At 39.9% G+C, this 26,358-nt stretch overlaps 1 protein-coding gene across 7 annotated transcripts in view; it reads right to left on the reverse strand.

Moving 5' to 3' along the window:
- LOC110401471 overlaps window positions 1-26,358 on the reverse strand; it is a 67,981-nt gene that overhangs the window by 32,729 nt on the left and 8,894 nt on the right. For 2 of the 7 annotated variants that reach the window (XM_021402616.1, XM_021402615.1), the window contains exons 1-5: window positions 16,048-16,777; window positions 14,921-15,088; window positions 11,017-11,101; window positions 10,617-10,679; window positions 6,873-7,078 (exon numbers count right to left, since the gene is read on the reverse strand). The exons of 1 other annotated variant lie outside the window; for it this stretch is intronic. In XM_021402616.1, coding sequence (XP_021258291.1) covers window positions 6,873-7,078; window positions 10,617-10,679; window positions 11,017-11,101; window positions 14,921-15,064 — 498 coding nt within the window. In that variant the 5' untranslated portion in view covers window positions 15,065-15,088; window positions 16,048-16,777. Of the gene's footprint in view, window positions 1-6,872; window positions 7,079-10,616; window positions 10,680-11,016; window positions 11,102-14,920; window positions 15,089-16,047; window positions 16,778-21,880; window positions 26,210-26,358 lie in introns of those variants that run through there. 4 more of the 7 variants (XR_002440397.1, XR_002440396.1, XR_002440398.1 and 1 more) reach the window with 4 other exon arrangements.

Below are 26,358 nucleotides of genomic sequence, written 5' to 3' on the forward strand. Positions count from 1 at the left end.
AATGTGTTGTCTCCTGTCATCCATGTAACATCTAACTGGAGAATAGGGAGTGCTGCCTGTGGAGCTTGCTTCACATTCCAGTTCTGAAATAAATCTTGGTGCCATCTGGATGTAGCCTACAGGCTGGTAGCTAGCCAGACTGGTGGGAGAAAGTCAGTTGCTGGTGTTATACACACAGTGGTATGAGACAAGCAGCAAGAGCTCTATGCACAGAGAATGAGTAACAGGATGAGTAACTAATACACCTAAAATCCATTGCCTTTAGAGGATGGGTTTCCCAAGCTGCACTGCAGGCTCTGCAAGTATTCATACTCCAATAACTAGGCAGCTAAAGGACAAAGGAGTATGTCTTGCTCATGAAGGACATGCTTTCATCCTTAGACGTTAACAAGTAAGTGGCTCAGAGATTGTACCAAGAAAGGTGAGGGCAGTAGCCACTGCAAACCATTTAAACACATTCAGCCCTGTTTCAGGGGATGGGCAGAAGAAAGCAGCCAGCCCAAGTTCTGTTATCCTGTTATCATAATTTCTTTTAACATCATTTCAGGCCAGGGAATGCCTGCAGGATGCTACTCTGTAAGAGGTGCCAGAGTAGGCTAGTACATCAGCTACATAAGGGAAATTTTGCATTGCTTGATGATTGAACAGTGCCAGAGAGAATTTGTAAACTGCACGCATAACCTTTGGCAGTGTGCCCTAACCAGGATTGCCTCGAGCTTCTCCTGTATGGAAAATGTCTTGCCATCCATACAGAACAGAATATGCAAGTAAATACTGAAAAAAATGATTCCCTTTGCTTGGCTGACTAAAGGCTTTGAGGTACAGGAGGGAGAAGCTGAAGACAACAGATTCCAATTTTTACTCTTAGGCAATTTAAGAGGAAATAGATGCCAAGGAGCAGTATATCTATGGCAGCAATGAATGAACAAAGTTTGTTTTGTGTTTCTGAAAGCACACAAATGTTTTCATTAAAATATACTTTGTGAGGGTAAGGCTGTGGTGACAGATTCAGTGCACTGAATTGATGTAAATAGATTAAATTCTGTAATGCGAGAACACAGATGCAGACTTCTAGTGAGCAATCACAACCATAAAGAAAGGGTGCAGATAGCTACATTTGTCCGGGAACACTGAAGCAGAATATAGAAAAGAACATTTGTTTTGCATCAGAAAAAAAATTTCAAAAAAGCACCATGCTACCCCCAACAAAAATGAAGTTAAACCAATTCATTATCTATACATACTCGCTCCACTGCAACTGAAACATGCTAATTACATGACAATACTGGGATGGTTATCCTTCCCTTTCTAAGACATGAGTTCAACAGAGACGTAGACTCTGTTCAGCAAGGTAATGCTAGCTAGCATGATTTCTGGTTCATTGCTTCATTTCACTCCTCCAAATCCTCCAGACTGCATTCTTTTCCATTTCATAATGCTTCAATGCCATCTTCTGTTGATTACTTTTTCATTCCTGAAGTGTTTTCCTTTTGGATTCTAAGTCACAAACTGATAACCTGGATTATTTTCCATTGCAGGTGCTTGCAATAGAAAATGAAACTCAGCACAGGATAATGTAATCCTGCTAGAGAGGTGACATGGGAGCATCCTGCCATTCCTATGAGAGGAGCAGGGCTGCGGAGTGGGCCAGGAGGAAGGAGCAGGTGAAGGATGAGATGAACCGAGCTTCTCTGAGATTTCCTGACTGTGCTTATCTCAAGATCTCCCAGAACACAGAATAAAAATCAGGAGGAACAGAGAACAACTGTTTTCTTGGCAAATACAGAGAATTTTAACTAGAAACAATAGAGGACTAATAGAAATATGGTAAGATCTAAGTAAATTCATTTAATTACAAGAATACTCAAAGATACACTTGTATCTCACTATCAGCAGGGTAAGAGATGCAGAATCTAGAAATTAATGGGAAAAAGACAATAGTTTTAATAGTAAAATATATATCAATATGCAAAATCAAGCCCTCAAGCTCTGGGGTAGTTGGAGCTTAATGTTCATTATACAGTTACTAACTCTTCTTCCTTCTCTCCCTTCTCCTATCTCAGAGTACTTTTTCATTGGTACTTAAAATCATTCGTCCTGGGGCAGTTCTAAATACTTGAGAACATTTTTTTAATGGGAAGCATAAGACAAGTGCTATAGAAAGCAATGCAAGGACTGCTTATAAACTTGCATTTCCCAGATAAAAGAATGCAATCATCAATCAATCACACAAAGCCATGCATGTTGTTCAGACTGATATCGATCAGATAAAATAGGCCATGTAATTACAAAATATGGCAGTACGTTTTGTGAGGAGCGCTGAGAAGAAAATCAATTTATTTTTCCGTTTGATTTCTGTCAGAGTATTCTGGACAATGCCATTGGACTATTCACTTTTCAGGAAATTTCATCTAAGTCCAAACTTCATGAGTCCAGGCAATCTGTCATTTGCCAGTCTGGAACTTTAGATCCAGACAGCCTGATGTTATTAGGAAACCTGGCTTTAGATTGAATTTATACACTGGGAAACCCCTCTGAGGTTTATGAGAGGCTCTGATAACCACAGAGGCATGTGAAAGGTATGAATAACGACAGTCCCATGTGACCTTGCAAAGCCATCCCCAGAGCTTTGGGATTTCATGTCTCCAGACGAAACAGCTTTGACAGCAGAGGTTCATTCTGCTGCTTTTCCAGTTTCCTAACGACAGGTTCTGGCACCTTCACCCACCAAGCTGCCATTTTCCTGCTCTGCAGTGTGGCCTCCCAGGGTAAATGGAGAAGGCAGCAAGCTGTGCAAGCCTTGTCCCTTAAGCATACAAGCTCCTCAACAGAACATTTTGCTCTGATTAAAATTTAAGAGTTGCAGATATAAAACCCAAGGGGAATATTCTGAACACATTTATCTTCTCTGCCCTTTCAATCTACTTCCCTACTTTCCCTCACTCCCTTTCTCTATTTTGATGTCCCAACTTCCACACTAGTATTTTTTATCTTAGCTTTCTCTGATTTATGCTTGTTAGAAATTCCACTAATCAATTTATATTGCATTTATTGTTCACATTTCATGCAACAGAAATTATGTGTTTAATTTCTGATTATATGTGGTTAAACTTTTCTACTTGGGTTTTCCGCAGTCCTGTTTCTCAGATCATTGTCTTTCCCTCTTGAATAATATTCAACAATGCAGTACATCGATCATTATCATTGAAAATGTTTTTGACTACGTTATTCAACAGTTAAATGTTTTCACTAATGGAAATACAGATTTTGCTTGCTAACTTCCTTGCCCTTTGCAAGTAATTCATTAAATTCTCCATTTTAACAAATGTGTCTTATGGGAAACTATTAGCTGTATCTTATAAAACAATTCTCAGTAGGAATCCTTAATGATGAATTCACTGTCTAAAGTATATTCTAGATATGCAGTAATCACCTACATGCTAAAGTTATGTCTGTGGATCACAGAAATGACATTTATTTTCAATGACATGATGATCATGTTCCTAAAAAAAGTTCCTTACCTTTTCAAATTCAAAAGCCATATCCCACATCCTGTAATATTCTCTTAAGGTTTCCCATGTTAGTGAATAGCCATGTTATTAAACTCTTCTATAACATTCACAGAAAACAAAACCAGAAGATAAGCATAAGAAAATGATTTGATTTTTGGTCACTGAATGACTACATAGTTTATCTTGCTTGCATTTGCTTAAGTAAAACCATTTCTATCCTAAGCTATGATTTATGCTACACTCCTTAACACAGTATTAAAACAGTATGAATTAGAAATATGGAATAGCTCGTTTATGCTTCACAATTTGTGAGAAATGTGCCTTAGACTTGTTCAGAAAAAATAACAAAGAGTGCGAGACATCATCGGAAGTTCTTTGAAACCAAAGCAGTACCATATTACGGTTATTCCAAAAATTCAGCTTCTAAACTCAAGGCCTTAATCATAGGCTACAATACCAGTAATAGCTCACTGTAAGAAGGTGAAGCTGCAGTAGAGTCTATGGCGTTCCAAGTTCATAAGGTAAATGACAGTCAAAACCTAGAGGGATAAATTCATCCTGGTTTTGTGCTCTGTAAGTACTTGCAAAGTGTCCTAACTAAATGCAGACCTGGGTGTCTTAGAGTTCCCAAGTTTCACAGGCGAGTATTTGCAAACAGTGGTGAGAGTTCTCCCAGCAAACAATAATTACCCTTGCAAATGATACTGCGCCAATTAGTGTACTTTGTTACTGAAAACTAATTTGAAAAACAGTGCAATTAGAAGATTTGTATGGTATAACTTAAAGGATCTAAATTTAAAGAATTTACAACAATTCCTATTGTGTCTAAAGTGGTCTATTCATATTTTATCACAACATCATGAAGTGATTACCATCAGTATTATAGTGTCAAGACAATAAAATATTCTGGAAGTAACATGTATGTGTGCTACAGCCAATATTCAAACTGAAATATCTTAGCTGTTTCAAAGCTCTAACAGCTATCTTCTGAGGCGTGCTGCTTGCAAAATCTAAAGTTTCTTTAATAAGCAAGCAGATAGTGCCAGAAGAGTTGCACGGGACCATCTTTAAATTACCTTTCTGCACTGCTCAGTAACTACAGCATAGCTTAAGATATTAAAAGCATTCAGGGCATTAAAAAATGCCTTCATGCTCAAAAGCGGACAAGCAAATTTTTAGCCTCCTACAATCTGAAGCAGCTGAAGCAGGAACTTCACGAAATCAAGTTCTGCAATGAGAGAACCATCCCAGCTTCCATGATGAGTGGCATTTCTGGAGGAACAATTGCTTTTCAAGGTCTGCCATCTGGTTACACAAGTGACTTCTCTGAAAGTCTTTGAAAAATTCAGTAGAAAGTGTATTTATTTATGCAAGTGCACACATCCCAGTTCTGATGACATCAAGCAAAAATCCTTGCTGAATGTTTTCAGCAGAAATACCGCTCCTAAATCTATTGGTCATATATAAAAGCCCTTGGATCTAAGATCCCTGTCTGATGTCTCCTTAAATTCTGAGCTCTGCTGCTGGAGTAAGATTGAGGAATGTGAAAAAGTATCCTTTTCCAGGCAGCTGCACAGCCTTACAGGACAAGATGTGCTGTGTGTGTGGATCATCGTGCAAGGGAGTCATCCAGAAAAGAAAGCTTCACTGGCTTATGCTAGTACCGCCTTATGCCATACATTTATGACTCTGCATGGTCAGGAAACCATAAAACTCTCAAAATTGTTGTGGTTTCCCCCAGTCCCTAGGAGATGCTCAAAGAGGGGCTGTGAACTAAGAACAAGACCACATTTGCTCTGACCACCAAGGCCGCACAGTGTCACCAAGACACTGCTCTGCCAGCAGCTGTCTGCAACAGAGCAAAACAAATCCTCCCTGCCCATGAGTCAAGCCCAAGGAATTCCCACTATGTGAGCAACACTTGTCTTAGTCAACAAGTGGTCACAGAAATCCTCAGAAAACAGCATGGAGTGGAAGAATAGCTCCTGGAGATGCTGCATGGTTACAGATCACTCTGGAGTCAGGTGTTACTGCAGGTATTATGCAGCTCTGCGGAAGCCTCCTGTTACCCATAACCAAGGTACAGCCAGCAACAGCACTCACAGCTACTCCTGTGCCAACAGCTGCAAGTGTAGCCATACACGGGGAACCTGTGACTGCTCCCTTGCCTTTCATTTCCTCCCACACCTACGCCCAGCACAGCAGCAGCACCCCACAAGACTTGGTTGCACTTAATTTGCCTACCTGCAGCTCAGAGCAGAAAGCTATGAGGGAACTTTGGAGAGGCCCAAAGGCAGACATGGTCCTGGCATATTGCAAGAATACACCGTGATAAAAGCACTGTGCAAAGCAGCACAGCATTACCCAGAGCCCAAGCACAGAAATCTCACAAGTATAATTTCATATATCCATCTCAAGGAATCATGGTGATTTAAAACCCTTCAAAGTTGTAGTAGCAAGTGTGCAATTAGCAGAAGGCAAGTTTATTTCTTAAGTGGTAACAATAAACTAGTGAACTGGCTGGAGTCACAATGGAGAATCGTTAGTAAAACAGATGGTATCTCATTTTTAGCTATAGGCAAAATGCCAAATGACATGACTAAATAGAAAAAAAATCCCCACAGTATTGCATTATTGTGCCTGTTGAGCATGGAGACTGAAAGGCAGGAACATTTTTAATAACCTTTCTTTGACAAGCTTAAAGCCATTTAATGCTGAAGCCGGTGCTTGACAAAAACCAAGAGAATAGGCCTCCAGAGAAAGCTCGCTGCTGCACAGCTTCACCTCCCAGCAAAACACATTATGCGGCAAAGCCACATAATACTTACTTTCCATTAAAAAAACAGACCCTCATCAGCTATCGCAGTAGTGACCTTTCAGTCCAGGCTTCCATAGTATTTACTGGCTGAAAAGTTGTTTCCATGAATAGCAATTGTCTGGTTTAAAAACTGAAAATTTCTTTTCTGTTTCAAGGAGTAGCATTTGTAAAGGCAACGTAGTTCAATGAAAAAGCAAAGGTACCTAAAGTAATCGAACGCCACACGCTCTGCGGCCTCAGTTAACAACTGGCAGAGCTCTTGCCGACACAGCAGTTTTCATCGGAGGACCTTAAAGTAATTCCAAACACAAAACCCCTCAAAGTGAAGGCATTCCAGACATGAAAGCTTCACAACACCTTGGAGGAATACTCATATGACAGATGGGTAGATTAATTAAATAGCAGGCCAGGCTCTGGACTTGATTCCAGCCTGCTTTTTGCTCCTTTGATTGCAGGAAGAGACCAAACCCCAGCTCCATCTCTCCGTCTTCGGATTCACCTGGCAATGAGCAGCCTCCAGCTGGCACCTACTTAACACTCACCTGGAGCACAGCACCCAGAGCTTGGGGCACATGGCAACAGCAGTACTGCATTGCAGCGATTCCCAGCTGGCAGGCAGCCCACTCATGCTGCAAAGAGAAAGGCCAGATGAGAACCGCAGTGATGTCATGATGACTTCTGCCAGTACTCAGATCAGGACAGAGCTTGCTCCAAATCCCGAGAAGCGCTGGTTTTGTGACTTCTCTCCCTGGAAAGATCAAGTGAGTGGAGACAGGCAGTGATTAGAGGCTTAGGCCCAAAAGGCAATGTCTTGTCCAAGTGATACACAGGGCTCCTTTGGTAGAACTAAATGAGCTCAGCACTTCTCAGTCCTACAAAAGCACCTGTCTCCCAAATACATATGCAGTAAAACAGAGGAAAAGCAATGATATTTGGGGTAAAAATGCTATATGAATACTACGGTCAAAAGAGGATTATTTTACAGATCAAAGTCAGAACTGAATTTCTTCTAGCTTGCAAGCTTTTTCTGGTACAGGTTAAAGAAGCAGCACTACATTCCGTATTAATTTAATCTTATGATTTTTGCTTTAAGTCTTCCATTATTTTGTGATTTTATCCTTTTTCGATCCAAGCCCATGAAGTCATTATATTGTCTAAGAATCTTTTCATGCTGTGCATTTTAGACAGATTGTGAGTGATTAATCATTCTACAAATGTGGAAGAGGGAATTCTCAAAAATCATCTGTTCAAACAAGTTGTAGCATCACTCACAACTTGATTAGTCATTTAGCCAAGACTTCTTTGAGCCCCAGATTCTGGCCTCTGTTTTGCCAGTAGATAATATTTGTTTTTTGAAGACTTTGTCAAGAAAGTACATTTATTTAGTAGACATTGGGTATTTCCCCCTTGCATTACAGATTTCATCTCAGCTCAGCTGTTTCATTTTCATTTCAGCAACCAAATGTGTTCCCGCTATAATAACTATAAGCTCCCAGCTCCCTCTGCTTCTTTTTGTAAGGACACAAGGGCACTGAGGCTACTTTCATTCAGAGCTCACCGATCTCAGTGTATCTTTTAACCCTTGCTGTGTAAGCTAATAGGAAACACAAACAATCTTCTCCATCCACTCCACCAAAAAGGAAAATCCTGCTAGTTGTAAGTTGCTTTCAAAATGTCATTTGCTTCCACTATACACAATAAGTGGTCTTAGTTCTGCCATACTAATTCAGAAAGAGCAATATATATTTTACTTTTTAGTAAGATTCAAAGAGATTTAAAATGTCATTAGACAAAGGCACCAGAATCCAACATAGTCCAATTCATTTAAGCATATATGCAAGGTGTGTTGTAACTGTTTTTCCACTTTAGTATATATTATTGATCAAGTTGTTTCCCCTCCCCCCCCCCATCTACTGCCAAAACTGTCGTGGAAGAATCTTTGATTCAAAACAGACTAGAAACTATTTTACTACTAATTTGCTTTTTAATTACTTATGCATACTGCATTGCACAGAGTGATTATCCAAAGAGCTATTTGAAGATACCTTTAAAGTCAAAAAATTGCACCTTATAAAAGAAGGCTTAGTAATAAGCAGGACATTTTTCCAAAAATATACATAATGCCATGCATATTTATATTTAAATTTCCAAATAATATTCTCTATGCCAGTTAATATGTTAATGGCTAATCACATTAAGATATTGCTGCGTCTTCTTGATAGATAACTTAATAGAAGTGCAAATCTATGACCAAATCTATCCTTCTTATCCTGATTTGAGATACTACAGACTTCATGGGGCACAGAATAAGAATATTCTTCCCCAAGTTGTGCAATGTGAGAACAAGCAGTGGTAGCAATGAAACTTACCACTGACTGCTCTGTAACTAAACACAGGCTATTGGTCTCCAGCATTACCAGTATTCAAACCTCTAAAGTGCCACTGCAGTAGACTCCCATTCATATTAGGAAGCTCTAAGAAAGAGCATGTACCCAGAAGTCTTAAGAAAAAAAAAACCTGGGAATTCTTGTACCTAATAGTACTGGCAAGAATGTAAAGGGGAACAGAAGCATGCCAGTGAACAGTAGCTTTTAGAGAAGGAATGGGATGGAAGACAGGCCAGGCTTGCATCCACCCTAAAAGCTGATGAAATAACTTGGCAAGTACAAGGCAGCATGACACAGACTCTACAAGCACTTGACTGTTTGCATAAAGGCAATAAAAGAAGAATTTTGTTTCATGGGGACTACAGTTAGCGTGTGGTCCATTTGCCCTCCCTTGGAACAGAAGGAAAGGATAACAGGGACACAATCTTGCCTCTAATAGCTTTAAAATCAGGACACCACCAGGATTAGTTTGGCCTTTTATCTATTTTTCCACACCCTGGGCACTAAGAACAACTTTCAAATAGTAAAGGCACTGCAATTATCTTTTTTTTTCCCTCATGCAACATTATAGCCAATATGTTTAGCCTACTACTTTAATATATCCATTTTGACGTATTGAAGTTCTAAAGCTGCAAACAAAGCTTTCACAGTAAATGGCAATTATATTTTTTCAACTCCCCTCTTAATCATAAGGATTCATCTCAAATTATTTTACTCTGTTGCTTTTGGGTTTATATTTGTTGTTGTTTCACTCAAAGATAAAAACCTGTTGTCACTTTAATTGCACAAATAATGCTACAGCAATGGAAAAGGCTGCTCTATAGAGGTTCCTAAGAAGGTGCTCCACCTCCTCCCTATTATATTGAAGGCTCTAAAGATTCCCATTGAAGAACTTAATAATATGAGAATATCTTCTGGAATAGGAATTCAAACTAAATATCTTTGTATTGTTGAACAGTGATGCAATTTTTATCTACTGGATTTCTGCATTTCTTGTTCTTTCAAAAAGAATAGCATTAGCATGATCATACACTACCAATCACAATGGAAAAAGAGATTGACACAAGTTCTATTATCTACACCCTACAATATAAAAGTCTGCATTAAAAGTTGGTCTGCTCACTCAATGTAAGGCATCTAACAAAGCATTAAGCAATCCACCTGACACTTGTCTAAGATACATTCCACACAAATGGCCTCTTTACTGATGTATCTGTCTATGAATCTAAGAGTAAAAAACACCGAGCTTGGTTCAGATCAAGTCTGAACACTATATTTATCTCAACTCCATCCATTAATTTGGTTTCATAGATCTCTAGGAAACAAGGAAAGCATTATCAACACTTCCTAGCTAAAGAAACTGAGGAACTAACAAGCATTAAACAGCGTATGACCTCACAGAAACCCTGCAAAACAGCACAAAATAAACACTCGTCATCTGCGTTTAAGGGAGTTATAATAATGTCATTTCACAGAATCACAATGTTGGAAAGGACCTACAAGATCATCTAGTCCAACACTGTTAGAAATGAGATAGTGACTGCCATGTGTGCCGATATGAATCTTTGTGCAGCAGTTCTACCAGTCAGAAAACAGGACTGCGGCAAAGGCGCTTTTTACTGTGAATCCTCACACAGCTACTGGACACTGACGTCTCAGACCAAGAAAGAACTGCTTGTATGAAAGGTCCCTGAATATTTACAGTTAATAAACTGCCCTGAAACCATGAGGGCACAGCATGAAACAAAAAATGTACAGGTGTGGAGCAAATCCTATCAGAGGCAGAGGGTCAAGCAAGTGGTGAGTGGAATTTTCTTTACATTTGGCAGAATGTTTATACAGAAAATATCATGGGAAGCAAGAAAGAAAATCAGAATACTAAATGTATTTTCCACGTACCTGTGCCAAGAGTAGTGAAGTCTTGATTATTTACAGCATTAATTCTTGTCATAAGTAAAAGACCTATGTAAAAGACCAAAGGGCGATTATATTGCAAGCATGAATCATTATTCTTTCCTGTTTACTTTAATCTAATAAATAGATCTCAAATATAACTAATCAGTTGCATTTACTGACAGATCAACACATCTATTAATGAGCCAATTAATGAAATAAATGCATGCATTAATAAATGCATTAAGTGCTAAACATATGGAAGTGTAAACAAAGTAAATCAACTGAAGTCAATAGGTTTTTATTACCTTAAGTTTTTAGGTTAAAAATATTGTAGAATTTTTCAACTTTCACTTTCCAATTTGGTTTTCAGAGTGAATAGCAAACTAAATGAGGACTCACTTACTTGTGCTGTCTTTAAGCAATAGGTGCCATATGCAATGAAGCCAGAAGAAGTGAGCAATGACTCTTTTGCAAAGAAGGCTGGATGTCTGTTAGTCAAAAGGGATGTCAGACTATTGTGTTTCCAAAGGAAAACAAAAGCAATACAGCATGAACTAAATCAAATTCTGTTCAGGTCAGAAAACTGACTGATAGATTTTCATACCTATATTGTCCATAACTCATTTTCATCATTCTGTGGCTCAGCATATTATCGATATCAAGAGTTATGAACTAGTGCTAAAGCTAGAGATGAACATTGTATTAAAGAATACTCTTTGAGGGAGATGGGGGAAGTGTAGTTTGCTAGCAGATACCTCAAGTCTCCCAGATGTCTGAAAAGAAAGAATACATCATCAGTCTAAACAAAAGCTGGTTCATGAACTGCTAAACCAGAGACTGAATGCTCTTGACCGTGTGCCAGAGAGGAGAGAGGATGCAGTTCATCACAGTTCCACATAGTTAATCTCTATCACTGTGCTCAATACTGTGAAACTTCAGAATGACTCTTCTGCCCCAAGGAGTTGACCATTAAAATTAACAAAAAGCAAGTCATGTAGACAACCCAGTTCAAAAATAACACACCATATTTTATGTTAAAGATGCAATAAAAGCATGCACTGTTATTTGATATCCAAACTAAGCACTAAATACTAACACAACTTAAATCTGCAGAAGATGAAGATGCTAAATATTCTCAGATAAAGAAACATTTCAGCAGTCAACTCCAAGAGAGCGGTAATAAGCAACTGCTGTTGACAACAGCTATACAAATACAGCATATCTACTTTTCAAATATCCATGCTCAAAATAGTTTTGCTGTGCTCTTAACAGGAACAGATGCTGTAGAAACAAGATTCTTTATTTCCCAGCTAGGATGGCCCCACTGAAGAGTCCTTGGACCATCCTGTAAGAACATATACGATGGCATACTCTATAAAATGCAGCTATCCTAAAAATTTCAGTGAACACTAACTGGAAACTACTGTGGTACAGCATAGCCTACAGCTGTCACTGTCATGTTCCTTCATCGTTCTCTATAAAACAGCAAAATGCATTTTAAATACGTGCTTCTACAAAGTGCTTGTACAAGACGGTTGCAAAGATCATAGATCACCAGCTACTAAAGGACAAAATTGCTACCAATGGTAAAAAAAAAAACCAAAAAACTTATCAACAGGTCCTGTTTCCCCAGCAGTTTACTTCAACAAATAACAAGTCCTGATGTTATCTGCACATTTTCCTTGGGTATAGAGTACTCCTAACTTTGTATTCACTCAGCTGCATGCCAGTGAACTTAACTTTAAGATGTTTGTACAATACAGTACAGCTGGGAATCTGAAGCTCTTTACAATGCAGCTGAGCAACCAGGAAGAGATATTTGTAAAGCTGCAGCCTATGCAGAGCAGTGCCAAACAGCAACCTAGCCCTGGCTGCAAAAGGAACCAGTGCAATGTTAGATTTCTGGAAGATGAGAGATTATTCATCTTTTTAAAAACCAACTCATGCGTGGAAAATGCTGCACAGTGTTATCCCAAAGCTTAAGAACTTTAATGACACTTCTGTTCTTCCACATTTTTCTTCAAAGAGAAAGCACAAAAGTTGGCTGAAATAGCTGTACAATACATAAACTTATTTTTAAGAGATCAAACATAAATTAGAAGAAAAATAGGGTGGAAAAGCTAAAGGAAATAGAAATATGGCTGTAGTGAGACTGTAAATACCTTTACTTATGCTGATACAATTACAGAGCTGAAAATTCCCATCCAGACTTAAACTAGTGTCATAGAGATTGAGTCCCAAATAAGCTTCCAGCATCTAGTGCTGGTAGTGCCTAGAAGGCAGCCCATAGCAACTTCTCATATCTTCTCACTCTACAATGAATGGCTTCTCCCTTAATGAAGGTGAGCTCGTTTACCTCAGAGTAGGAAATGACAAGGGCAGTGAAGAAGTGGCTGCCATACAACACTTGTCATTCTCTAGATCCACAGTAGCTTGCTTAGATGCTCATCTCCCAGTGCCTGCCTGAGACAAGTGACTTGACATTTTAAAGTACAACTATTCTAACTAAGAGAAGAGCCTTCGACGTGAAGGCAATCCCTTCTTCATTCTCAGTAGGGCTGTTTATATTGTAATGAATATACAACAAACAAGGTTCTTCAGTCTGGCCCAGTTAATGGTGTCAACTTAAGATCTCAATAGATTTACTTATTATATTGCATATACAGTAAGATTTGTTCCTACCACCAGTGTGATTCGTGCAAACAGAAGACATTTTATGAAGAGCCAATGGCTTCTTTTGCACTGCAGTGCCTGCCCAGTACGAAACAAACCTGTTCTGTACCTTACTTCTGTGGGTGGAGAACATCACAGATGAGTTCACCATTCACAAATAAAATCAGACAAAATTCTACATTAAAAATTTGTATGATTGAGAAAAAACTGCTTTAAACATTCACTAGGCTAGGTGATGAACTATCATTTCTGTAGCCTAGCCGGGTTTGTCACAGCACGGGCTGTTTTACAGCAGGTGAAGGCCCCTTCCTGTAGCTGTAATCTATGGCTTGCCCACAGTGGGTTTTGTAGAGCTGAAGCCCATGCTAAACTTAATTAATCTGCACTGAAATAAGCAACATCTGCACAGCACATCTCTTGTGACAATGTGCATTCTATTATCAATATTGAAAGCATATAAAGTTCAATACTCATTAGGTCTTTGTTTATAACATTCTTACGGACACATCTCTACTCCATATTGGCTTGGAAGCTCTCCAGTCATCTCACATTGGTTTTCATCCCAGCAGGACAGACCCTTCTGAAGCACTCCAAAATCCTGATCTCAATCCCATTTACAACAGCTGCCTATTGCCAGAGCCTTCTCATCAAGGCTGCTCATAAATGGAATAGAGAAAACATTCCACCAGCACCCAAAAGGCTTGTTACGTTATGGCACCCGGATACAAAGGCAGCAACATGGAAAGCAAAAACAAAGAGCCTCACAGTCTGCCAGCAGCAGTAGGAAGCTGAGAGCTGGGATCAGAATTGAGGGGAAATACTTCATTTCTGTATTGCAGACATGAAATAACCTTGAGTCCCACAACTCAATTGTGAAAATCCACAAGAACAGAATCTTGTGATCTGCCATTTAAGAAACTTGAGAGGAATTCAAAAAGTATAAAACACCAACTAAACGTGCATTTAGAGATCTCTCAGAACATGAAAAGCAAAGACAGATGGCTCAAAAATGCAGAGGATTCCACTGGTGTGAGTAAGAGGAATCAGCCACTCTGAACTGGTTCTTGCTTTGCTCAGGAGTTGGCTCAAAAAACAATGCCATAAAATTATGAAAGAGTGCAGAGGCGATTGCTGAAGATCACCACCAGGCACGCTGGCTTCCTCAACAGCACAGCAAAGCTACACCCTTCCAGCACCGCAGAGCAGTTTACCTGACCCAGGAGCACAGCGTGCTGAGGGCACTGCTTTTTGCTCAGCTCCAGCTGCTGCAGGACCAGCTGCTCCAGCACTATCCTGCCAGCAGCAGAGCCCAGCACTTCCAGCCCACAGGTTATCCTGGATGCTCACCTAGCAATTGCAAGAGACCTTGTGAGCTGCAATTCAGACGTTAAGAAACTCCTTTCACCTGAAGATTTGGCAAGCTTATTTCAAACTATTATGTTGCTATATTTGCCCTGCTAGTAGTTAAACACCTTGCAAGTTTGCATTAAGAATATTTTTGAAGTGTAGAACGCTTAGGACAAAATTAATATTAGAATTCTATATACTTCCATATCTCCATGTAAATATGAACAGAAATTATTCACTGACATATTGTAAAATAAAGGAAAATAGTAGTTAAATAAGAAGCACACCTGAAATAATCTTTGTCCCTGCAGGCAGGTGGGGCTCCAAGATGTTTTCACCATGTGGATCCCTGCCCTCCTCCAGGGTACCTTGCTGCCCCCTGGCAGCCTTTCTGCCTCCTCATCACTGCTGAATGCCTCTCGGCTCTCCATAAAACAGGAGAACAACTTGCTTTTCTAGAGCATATAAACAAGGACATGCATATTCATTAGCTTAAAAAGCCACACCAATTTTCAAATCACTATTTTAGAAAATGCAAAGTTCTCAAATACAGATCTCAAAACCAACATTTTCATGTACGCTTATGAGAGCAGACTTCCAGAGAGCTCCTGCCAGCAAAGCAGGAGGATTTACAACAGCAGCACTCTCTGCTGCTACTATATCTCTTCCACAGTGCACCCTACTACTGCCCAGCTTCATCCCTCTTCATCCATCACTACTGACAGGAAAGTGTGCAGACAAACTGCAGGCTTTTCTCCTGCCTCCATCCTCTTGTTATATTACAGAGAGAGCCTATCTAGCGCAAGGGCTTTTTTTCATTCCCATTTTTTTAATTAAGCTTCCAATAGTATAATATTTTCAAAACAAGACTTTGCCACTGAAATCATTTCAGAGAATATCCTCACAAAAGCTGTAACAAAGCTGAACTATTAATCTTCCAAAACATATTCAGGCAAAAGGTAATCAAGGCTGTGCGTCATGTTAAAATAAACAGAGAGGGAAACATTTTAATTAATGAACTTGAACATCTGAATTAATCTTGGAGTTTATAGAAAGGGGAAAAATAGACAAATGACTGTTCTTGGTAAAGACCCCAAGGAAACAGAGTGACATTTAACAGAGCTCAATTTTCATTTGTCACTGAAATAACAAATAGTAAAATAATAATTAAATGCCCTAAAGATTTCTATGGTGGCTAGTAATAACTATATCATGAACCACCTAGTAAATTTCCATGTTAAGACTCCTTAGCTGTAGGTATGTTGGTGTAGGGGACTGAAATTACCATGGTACAAACCCTCATTTATTTTCCCACTTTCATACCCACCATACAGAGCTGCCTCAGGGTCTGATGAGTGAGCCAGTAGGTCTGACCTCAGGACCCACGGTAATTCTGCCACCACAGCACCCTTACCTGAAGCTGCAGTTGGCTCCCGTGTGTCAGACACCAGTGCCAGTAGCCCGGTGCCCAGGATGAGCTGATACATCCTACCAAGAGGCTGCTATGCTTGCGGCCATGTTTCTAAAAGATGACAAACAACATCCATGGTTACCTAAAGCATAAGCACTTAGAAAGAGGGTGCTCCTTTCATCTCTCACTAAGACACAGCTGGGACCATGTGGCAGGCTGGGAGATACCAATGCTGTGGCAATTCAAAATGACAAGAATGGAAAGATTAAAATATAAAGGAAGGAAAAAAGGATGCTCTGAAGTAAATTTTTGCCGAGTTCACTGTCTTGGCTTTATGGGGCTGACAAAGTTTTTTGCTTGTGATAACTGCTGAGTATCTCAGTCACTAAAGGACTGTTTCTGTCATGGCACAAGGACCTTTGGTAAAACTACTTTGCCACTCACTTATGTTATGTAAACACGGCACTCCTAAAGGTTAGAACAGAAACTCTGCTTTCATATTCTGCCCAGCTTAACTCAATAACTTCACCCCATTTTTTCTTGGATGAAATACATTCTGATGAATTGGCTATACTCCTAGCAATAAATGCAGAAGAATGTCTCTTAGTCACAGTGTACAAACTGCAGATATAGAAGTTTATGAAAAGCAATGAAGATATTTTATTTAAAGTTATGCATATTTTGCACACAGTAAGTGTATTTGAATCACAGAATGGCTTGGGTTGGAAGAGACCTTAATGACCCTCCAGTTCCAGCCCCCTGCCATGCCTAGAGTTCCCCCCATCAGCTCAGGCTGCTCAAAGCTCCATTCCACCTGGCCTTGAACACCTCCTGGGCTGGGGCATCCACAACCTCTATCGGCAGCATGTCCCAGTGCCTCACTGCGCTCTGGGTAAACAATTTCTTCCTAACATCTAAATTAAACCACTCCTCTTTTAGCTTAAGGCCATTCCCCTTTGCCCTATCACTGTCAGACCATGTAAAATTTTGATCTCCCTCCTGATTATAAGCTCTTCTCAAGTACTGGAAAGCCACAGTGAGGTCTGAGAGTAGGCTAGATACCACTGTCTATGTAATTGATAAAGATGTTGAGAAGCAGTAGTCCCCCAGGGTAAGCCACTTGTGACTTGTCTCCACCTGGACGTAGAGCTGTTGATCACAACTGTCTGGCTGCAACCGTCCAACCATTTTCTTATCCATTAAATAGTCTAGCCTTCAAATCCATATTTATCCAGATTACAGATAAGGATGCAGTGCAGGACCATACCAAAGCCCTTGCACAGTCCAGGTAGATGACATCAGGTCCCCTTCCTGTCCACCAATGCCTTTAATCCATCAAAGGCCACTAGATTGGTCAGGCATATTCTGCCCTTGGTGAAGCTGGGCTGGCCATCTTGGATCACATTTGCATGTATGTATTCTCACCACATACTGTGCCAATTATTGCTTTCTACATAAAGAGCAGAGTAGCAAGAAAGTGAAGACATGTGGGGATTGATTTATATGCTGCTTTATTCTTAATTTAAATAGATTGAAGTCCACTCTGGGAAGAAAAGAAAGGCAAAGAAAGCAAATTGATTATAGCAACTAAAGGAGTGACAAAAGTCAACATAAAACAGAAGAAAGCTCAGTTACAATGTTAAAGCAGAATATATTCAAATGTGTGAAATAACCTAAGTAATTTAAGCATGAAAAACTAAAAGCACGCAACAAAATCTGTGCATTTGTTAAATAATTGAACTGGCCTTTTAAGAATAGTTTAATACTAAGCTGACACATAAAACCTTGCTTTAATTGTAACTTAAATGCTTTTCACTGAGAATGAGGTGTGAATAGAATCTATGTTGTCTTTTGCACAGATTAATTTCAGCCTTGCAGAAAAAAGGTAGAAAGAAATTGGCATTCTTGAAAATGTCATCCTGTTCATCCCATTACAGCTAGTCACCAGCTCCTTCTAAAAAATTTAAATCCAATCTTTGGGGGGCGGCTTATCCACGAAAGGGAAGGGAAAGTTTAACACATTACAGTAATCAAATAGGCAAGAAAGAGAACAAGCATAAGAATGACAGAAAACTATTACCTGCAATTAAAGAAGGCAAAAAAATAATTTCAAAAAAAGAAAGGAGTAATTTGAACACACTGGCCATGGTGCCCAGTGCCCACATGGTGTTACAGAAACCTCTTCCTCCAGCTTGTGGCATGGAATCTCCTCTCACCTGGTTCAGCCTTTCACACCCCTATGATTCTTGAGGCCACAGTGCCCAGCAGATTCATCTCCCTTTGTCCTTTGGGCTGAGAAAGAAGAGCCCACTTGCCAGACAAAGGTCCTGCCACATACAAACAGCACCAGCCACCTGACAGTGAAGCCTGTTCCTTAAACAGCCCTGCATCTACACACAGGTGTTCTCATCAACACATTACACATGCCATACCTGATAACCAACACTTTCATTAGTGGGACTGCAAAATTTACTTTCATTAGTGAAACTGTGAAATTACTTAGTTTTCCAGACCGTAAGATCCTCCCTGGATAGCACCAAAAGAAATATGATTTACCTTCTCCTGAAGACCATCTATTCTTGTGCCTCTGATTTCAGAGAGTATACCTACTTCAATCAATGTATTTTAGAACAGAACTTGAGGGAGGAATGCAACTTGGCTCCAGATAAATCTGATTTCATTGAGTTGTTCTGACCTGGAAACTTCCTTATTCGATGTGACAGAAAGAGCACGGGAACAATACCTCAGAACATAGAGCATGGGAAAAAAAAAAAAAAACAACCTACCAAAGCAGTCAGGTCTAGATAACCACCTGAGCAGTCCTATTCTGTAGCACAGCTTCTTGGTGCTACTGGGGTGGAGGGAAGACCAAGCAGCTAAGTCCTTGTTGCACTGGTCTGTACCCAGTGATGGCAGAAAACAAACAAGGTTCATGCACTGTATTTATTTTCTTTAAAGCATCGGTTATACTGGATATACTTGTTTCAGAGCCAGTATTTATTATATATTCCCTGTAAACTAAGATCTACAATGCTAGAGGAAGAAAAGACCCCACCTGCTGACTGCAGAAGATTTACTGAGCATTCAGGGCAGCACACAGTCAACACTAAAATATAACAAAAAACCTGAGGCTGTTTTTGCAAAGGAACACACAAGAAGTCAAAGCACAGAAATCAATGAAAAGGCCCCTAAGTTTCCACAGGGTTTTTTATAAAACAGTGAAATGACATTATATTCCTACAGCATTTTCCTCACATCTCTATCTCTAATAATTCTTTGCATTAAGAATGCAGGTGACAGGAAGGCAAACCATGCATCAGCTACAGAGAATGCTAAAAGTAAATTAATAAATCCACAAGTTAATGTTCTTGTAGTTCAGATAATCAAGGAGTATGAATTGTTGAAAACAATACTGGTTTGACATCTCATAGATATTTGATGTAAAATAACAAGACCTTCTTCTCCCCCTCCAGGTTGTTTGTACAGAATTGATTTTAACTTTTTTTGCCAGACATTTCTCCTGAAGACCAACAGTTGTTGTAGAAGCACACAGAATAAATATGCTGTTGTTGACAGCAACTACCAAATGATTCTACAGCATGGAAAAAGTTTCCACTTCCAGCTACTTGAGAATTGTGTGTGCACGTGTGTCTAGCTGAGAGGGAAAGCGTAATCATCTGGACATTTATCAGCAGGCACCTAGTGCTATTAAATGCTACAACAGATTTAAAATAGTAATAAAGGTAGGAAGCCTTCACTTCCAGCAGGTCATGACTAGCAGAATTTCAGTCATTATAATACAAATCTGGCCAGAAACCAATTTCTAAAATGTAAATGAGAACCATGAAAATCAGAAATGTATTCATATGTCAACCCTGAGTATCAGCAGATGAACACATTGGGTTCCAAGCAGTTCCATTGCTCAGAGTATAGGAAATAAAAGTAGACCTCTGCCGGATTAGGATCTGCTCTTCTATTTATTAGCTCTTGTACTGAACAAGACCTCTTGTATACTAAGAAGAATTTATTCTAAGTGGAAGATAAATGGTTTTCTAAATTAATAAATAGCATTTAGAAAAGGACTCAGCTGAACTGAGAGCAATAACATACTTCTTCCAGTGATTTTGTTTGAAATCTGTTTTGTCTTTCAGCCCATCACATCTGAAATGACTACATGAATAATTAAAGTAGCTCCGTTTGTGCACTTTTGCAGCACAACTGAATTAAGGAAGCTCCTTTTTTCTCCAATGCTTTTCACCTAAGCACGATGTCTAGCTATTTCTTAAACAGTTGGCTAGAAATGAAAAGAAATACACACCAAAGAGTGCACTTGAAGGAAGCATGGAATACTAATGCCACCAGAAGTAACAGTTGCACTTATTTCCTAACCCAGCCACATGGTCTTAGACATACATCTCCCACCTTTGCTCTAGCATACGCAGGCTTGAGCTATAAGGTGAACCAGAATGGGAAATGATTCAAGTTAAAGCTCACACGTGCTGGGCTAGCAGGGCCTCATCCACATTATACGACCACACAAACGCTTGGCCTCCCCCCTCCAAGGGGGAAGCCAGGCCACCTTTTTTTAGCAGCAGCAGCGTTGACAAGTCTGTGGAAGCAAAGCCCTGCTGTGCTGGAAGCAGAGCTGATGGCCAGCACCGACCACGTCCTCGGGAGCAGGAGGGGAGCCAGGCTGCACACACAGCCTCCCCACCGCCACAGCCCTGCCTGTGGCTCCCAAGGGGCAGATGCAGACAGCCCCAGCGCTACAGAAACAATCAGCCCTCTTGTCCTCTTCCACAGAGCCTCGCGGAGATTTATAGCTCTTGGTAACACGCTTTCGAGAAGTCAAATAGTGGCAGTGATTTCAGACCAGCAAGACTCTCAAATAAAGAAAGCAAACCAAAGAAAACCAAAAGTAAGAAATAAAGCATTGATGGGATGAAATGGCCCGGTAATTGTTTTGGAAGTGAACCAGTGAAGGTATTTGGAAAAATCTAGGCTGCCAACAGAGAAAAAAACCAATAGAATAATAAAATGCCATCTCAGGAAATATATCCAAAAAGATCATCTTTTCTCACTCTGGAGCCTGATGCTGAGTAGGTGTAACTTGCATGGCTCTGCAGCAGTACTAAAGCAGATCCATTGAAAACTCCGCCCTTAAGTTCTCAAGTGCAAGTTTCTGGGATAGGACAAAAAAGAAAGGAATTCCATATATGCCTGAGAGCACTGGCATTTTTGCTAGTAATTGAGCTGGTTTCTAATGCTGTGTTTCATTAGTAAAGCTAGGGGGGACGAAAGTGAAATTCAATGACTACCCCATGAAAAATTAGGAGAGATGTATTTTAAAAGTGTTTGTTAGTTTAGCTGTTATGAGGCTATTGCATAAGCACTCCCATACTAATTTTATTGGCTCACAGCAAATATAATTTGAAAGTATTATGTTACCTGCATAAACCATACATATGGTTCAGAATGTCAGTGCAATCTGTCTGTGGGAACCATAATGTATGGTTCCGGAATAGAGATGGTGTACATAAATTATGCAAGGTATTTTCTAATCCCCACAATATTTCAAGGAATGGGACAGCCATTATGTAACAAGAAATGTCTCCTACACCTTCCTGACAGATGGGACACAAACATTATTGCTTTTCCCTGCTCCTTCAGGGCAGGTCGCGCTCTCAGTTCACTGGAGTAATGTGCCACTAATTCTAAAGGCTTCATCATTCATTTAGATTTCAGCATTTCACCGTGGTGAAAAAGCTACTATTTTCCATTTGCTACATATGAAGTTAATTACTTTTTATCATAGAAGTGCCAGAGGAATAAGAAACTGGCCTATGTGAAGTATACAACAGCCCACATAACAAATGATTCTGTAGGTAATGCAAAATGGCTATTTGCTTTTGCTTAAAAGTTGCCTTAGAACTGCTGTGAAACCTTCAGAGCAGGCTGTTCTCATAATTAAGGGCAGATTTGTGATGAGACCGCAGAATATAAACAGCTGCAGAGAAGCCAGCTGCCACCAACTCACCACAGCACTCTGAACAAGTCATCTGATCCCTCTGTACCTGTCCTCCCTTACTAGCTCTTACTAGACCAATAATACTAACCCTTTGTTTAAAATGGAATTTCACGGAGAGATTTGCAAGTTACCAGACAGATGTTGCATAAATAGTTCATTTTTTAATCTCCAAACTACAAGTGCAATAACACTATTTTTGCCATCACATTTCAGGAATACTCTCCTTCAGCCCAGCTGCTTTACTGGGACCAAGGCAGTTCAGTTCTGAATAAGCCACGCAGTTGCATACAGCAGGCGCAGAAGAGACAAAAAGAATCAGCGCTCCCAGCCTCTGAAGTGACAACTCCCCCCTACAAAACTTGTCATGAAGCGAAGCACAGAGAAAAATGAAAACCAAAGGTCTCTTCTAATCTTGTTGAAACAAAGCTCCTTGCAGACCTTGAGCAGAAGCTGAACTTTTTACCTCCAGTACATGTGCAGTGTTCACTAAGCACAAGCTGCAATCTGCAGCATAAAGAGCAAAACAGCACTGTGCCTAAGGCTTCTGTAGTGACACGGACTCATCAGGTGTCAGGCCTGTGTGTCACAGTTCCCAAGAAGATGAAAAAAAACTTTGCATTTTAAGAGCCTTTGTGTTTCAGGTTTATTTGGATGTGCCCTCAAAAAAAAAAGAGGAAAGCCTTCATCCAGCATCTGGGTTGTTTTTCTGTAACTACAAGACAGCAAAAATCTCACCTTTAATGCTTTTTATCTGTTATCTAACTGCTGTTAGAAGGAAATGAAAGATGAACGTATAGACTTAGTCCCCACAGCACACACTAGTTCTAATTAGCCTTTAGATACAGAATACTTTGGAAATACCTCTTCTACAAACACATATGTATTTTAAAATAACGTCTGATTCAGCTAACCCCTTTCTTGGGCCAGTTGCATACAAAACAGTTTTTCACCCCACTTCACATATCTTACAAAAGTAGTAATGATTTGGTGACTTGCATTGCTCCTACTCAAACTGTGATAGACAGATAATATCCACATTGTCATTTCCTCCAAATTATAATGCAGACATCAAAAGCTATGCGATGTAAATCATTGTCGTTAACTTCTACTCGTATTTTCTCACTCACTGCAAACCAGCAATAACCACGGTACTGCTGTTATGCCAGGTATTGCTGGTATTTCATGTTTGCTTTGCAAAGGTATAAAGGACTGAATAACACCTACAGCAAAAGGTGGTGGGATTCTAAGAGCCTGAAGAGTTTAGATCATCTACTTTGTACAACCACAGTAGAACGGAACCACATGCAATTACTGGGAGTCTGCGCTGTAACAGTACCCACACACAAGTCCATTTCACTGAAGCATTACATGTCTAAATGCAACCACTTTCTTGTCCTTAGAGTGCTCTACAAGGAACTGAAAGGTTAATGAACAAGGTGGCTTTAAATGCTTTTTTTTCCCCCCCTCTAAATACCTGGCATATAAACTGAACAACTGCCTTTAAAAGCTCCATATTCCAAAATTTCTACAGCAAATGTTCTTCTGTTGGAATTTTCTATTCGTGGAACTGGACTATAAATAGGGATATAATATCTTTAACGGGTTGCAGAGACCATACTCTTCAAATATCCTGCCTTTGCTAGGGGCTGTAATGACAACAGTGAAATAGCTTAGAGACCACTGGGAGCAATTTGTCAGTGCAGTGCATAGGGTCCAGTGTTTTCCTGTTGTAATTAGTGGATAGTGCGTGCTCACTCTTAGCTTAAGTTACTACAGTAACTCCAAAACCAACCATATGTCCAACAGCTAGCAGAGCATGCATGTGTCTGTTTGCACAATGCACCTTCTGTAAATTGTTCCTGTCAGTCTTCTGCAATTTATTTCATGCTTTCAGCTACAGTCTCCAACTGGCAGTGTCACTGAAATGTGTTTTTGACATTACTAGGAATACAGACAAGAATGATTTGTGCCATTTTCTTCTTCCCAAATTGAAAAGGTACAAAACACATGATACCCACAAAGACATAGGACAAAGAAAGCTTCAGAAAATCTGACCGAGATGGAAAATGTGAAGATAAGAATTCAGTGTTACCAGAGTTACAGCTTATGAAGCTTTTCTCCATTACCTAACAGAAACCGTTTTTTTTCACATCATATTCTTTACATAGCAACTCCTGCCCTACATATTTATCTGTGCAGGCATTCACAAGGGCAGAATTTTTTCCTGCTTCGCTGGTTGTTCTGTGTTACATTTATCACAAAAATTTGGGCTAGGTCTTGCACAATTACAGTCAGAAGCAGGAGTCCAGCTGCAAGGAAAGAAAAGCTGCACTAAGCTGCATTAAGACAAAACTCATTTTCTCAGTTTTAGTGGATCGACGCCAACAGGTATAAACCAGCCCTTCAAAAATATTGGAACTGTGGCTCTAGTCATTATGAGCCACATGCACTGCTTACAGGGTGTAACAAATAGCAGGATACAGAATTCTATAGTGGGGAAAGGCATGCAGAAGCACAATGCCTACATGACTGAGGCAAGGCACTCTGCTGCGCAAGTTAACTGGGTTTTGGACAAGTAACATCCGTTGGGTAACAGCAGAGGAGCCACAAGGACAACAGTTCACACCATGTGGCACTGTCACAGTGCAATGAATGCTATGCCAAATGCAGCAACCTAGTGCTTCACATGCATCACAGTGTCCCTCCCTGAGCAGTACCATGCCACAGCGCATTTCATGGTGTCAGTTAATTCTGAAACAAAGAACTGAGAACAGCCACACAAACCGTACTTCAGGAAGGTATACAGTACCCAGAATCCCACCCATAACCAGTGCAATAATTTATTCCTTCTTTTGTCTCTCATCTTTTTTTTAATGTCTACTTTTTCCCCTAACACAAGCCATAGGATTTCACTTTTCTATTTTTTTTTTTATGCAGAAACTGTTCATTGAAAGAAAAAAAAAAGAAAAGAAGATATTTTAGGAAGGCATGAAGACACTGAGTCTCTGCAAAAGACTGAGGATGAGCAAGGAAAGTCAAAGTGTTGATATAGCATTCCAATAAGTTGATAATCTTACCATTACAGAAAACGGAAGGTAAACATTTCAACATTTCATGTAACTTACTGCAGATCTCATCTGCATTTTGTTAGTTTAGTAACAGCTGACAAGACAAAAAAGACCTATTTGAATGGTATGTTCAAGTTTTGGCTCACGCAGTAACTATTATAAATTACTTCAAAAATAGGGGGAAAATATTGACTAGCAGAAGTAAGAAATTCTAGCTTTACATCATAGAAATTATTTTCTGCACCATAGTTGACAACTTGGTCGTAGGACTAGAAGGTATTTTGAGTAAGTTTGTTGACAATACAAAACTGGGAGGAGCTGCTGACCCCATCAAGGGTGGAGAGGCCTTGCAGAGAGATCTAGACAAATTAGAAAGCTGGGCTATCACCAACCACATGAAGCTTAACAAGTGTCAGGTTCTGCACCTGGGAATACATACAGACTGGGGGATGAGATGCTAGAGAACAGCCCTGCTGAAAGAGACTTAGGAGCACTGATCAACAGAAACATGAGTTGACAGTGTGCCCAGGTAACAAGGAAGGCCAACTGTATGCTGGGCCATGTCAAGCATGGCATTGCTAGCTGCTCAAGGGAAGTGGTTGTGTCACTCTATACTGCACTGGTACAGCCTCACCTTGAGAACCGTGCCAGTTTTGAGTGCCACAGAGGCACAAAAGGACATAAAACAGGTGGGGTGTTAGGAAAAGGTTCCACACCACACTGTGGTGGGCCTAGAATAGGCTCCCTAGGGCAGCAGGCATAGTCCCAGCTGTCAGAGCTCAAGAAGTGTCCAGACAACATCCTCAGTGATATGGTCCGATTTTGGGGAGGTGCTGTGTGGAGCAAAGATTTGGACTCACAATGATCCTTATGGGTTCCTTCCAACTCTGGATATTCTGTACTTCCTTAATGCTGTTATCTTCAATCTGAACAGATTATTGTGCACTTCTATGAAGATACAGGTGCTGCAGGTTTTTTTTTTTTTTTTTGCATTTAAGGAAAGTAAAGTTGTAAACAAAAACACAAAGGTCTTGCACAAGGTAGAGATGAATTCAGGGCTCGCACCAACCTGAAGTGAACAGAAAAATGATGGGTCAGATTATTTAATTTGCTTTGGTAGCATCCAGAATTTTCTTATTCAAGAATGACCATAAAGACACCCAGACAAATTAAATCATGCCATTTTCTTGCTTATCACTTCTAACCCCTCAACATACC

Source organism: Numida meleagris, chromosome 6, assembly GCF_002078875.1.
Source record: "Numida meleagris isolate 19003 breed g44 Domestic line chromosome 6, NumMel1.0, whole genome shotgun sequence".
NCBI classification, from domain to species: domain Eukaryota; kingdom Metazoa; phylum Chordata; class Aves; order Galliformes; family Numididae; genus Numida; species Numida meleagris.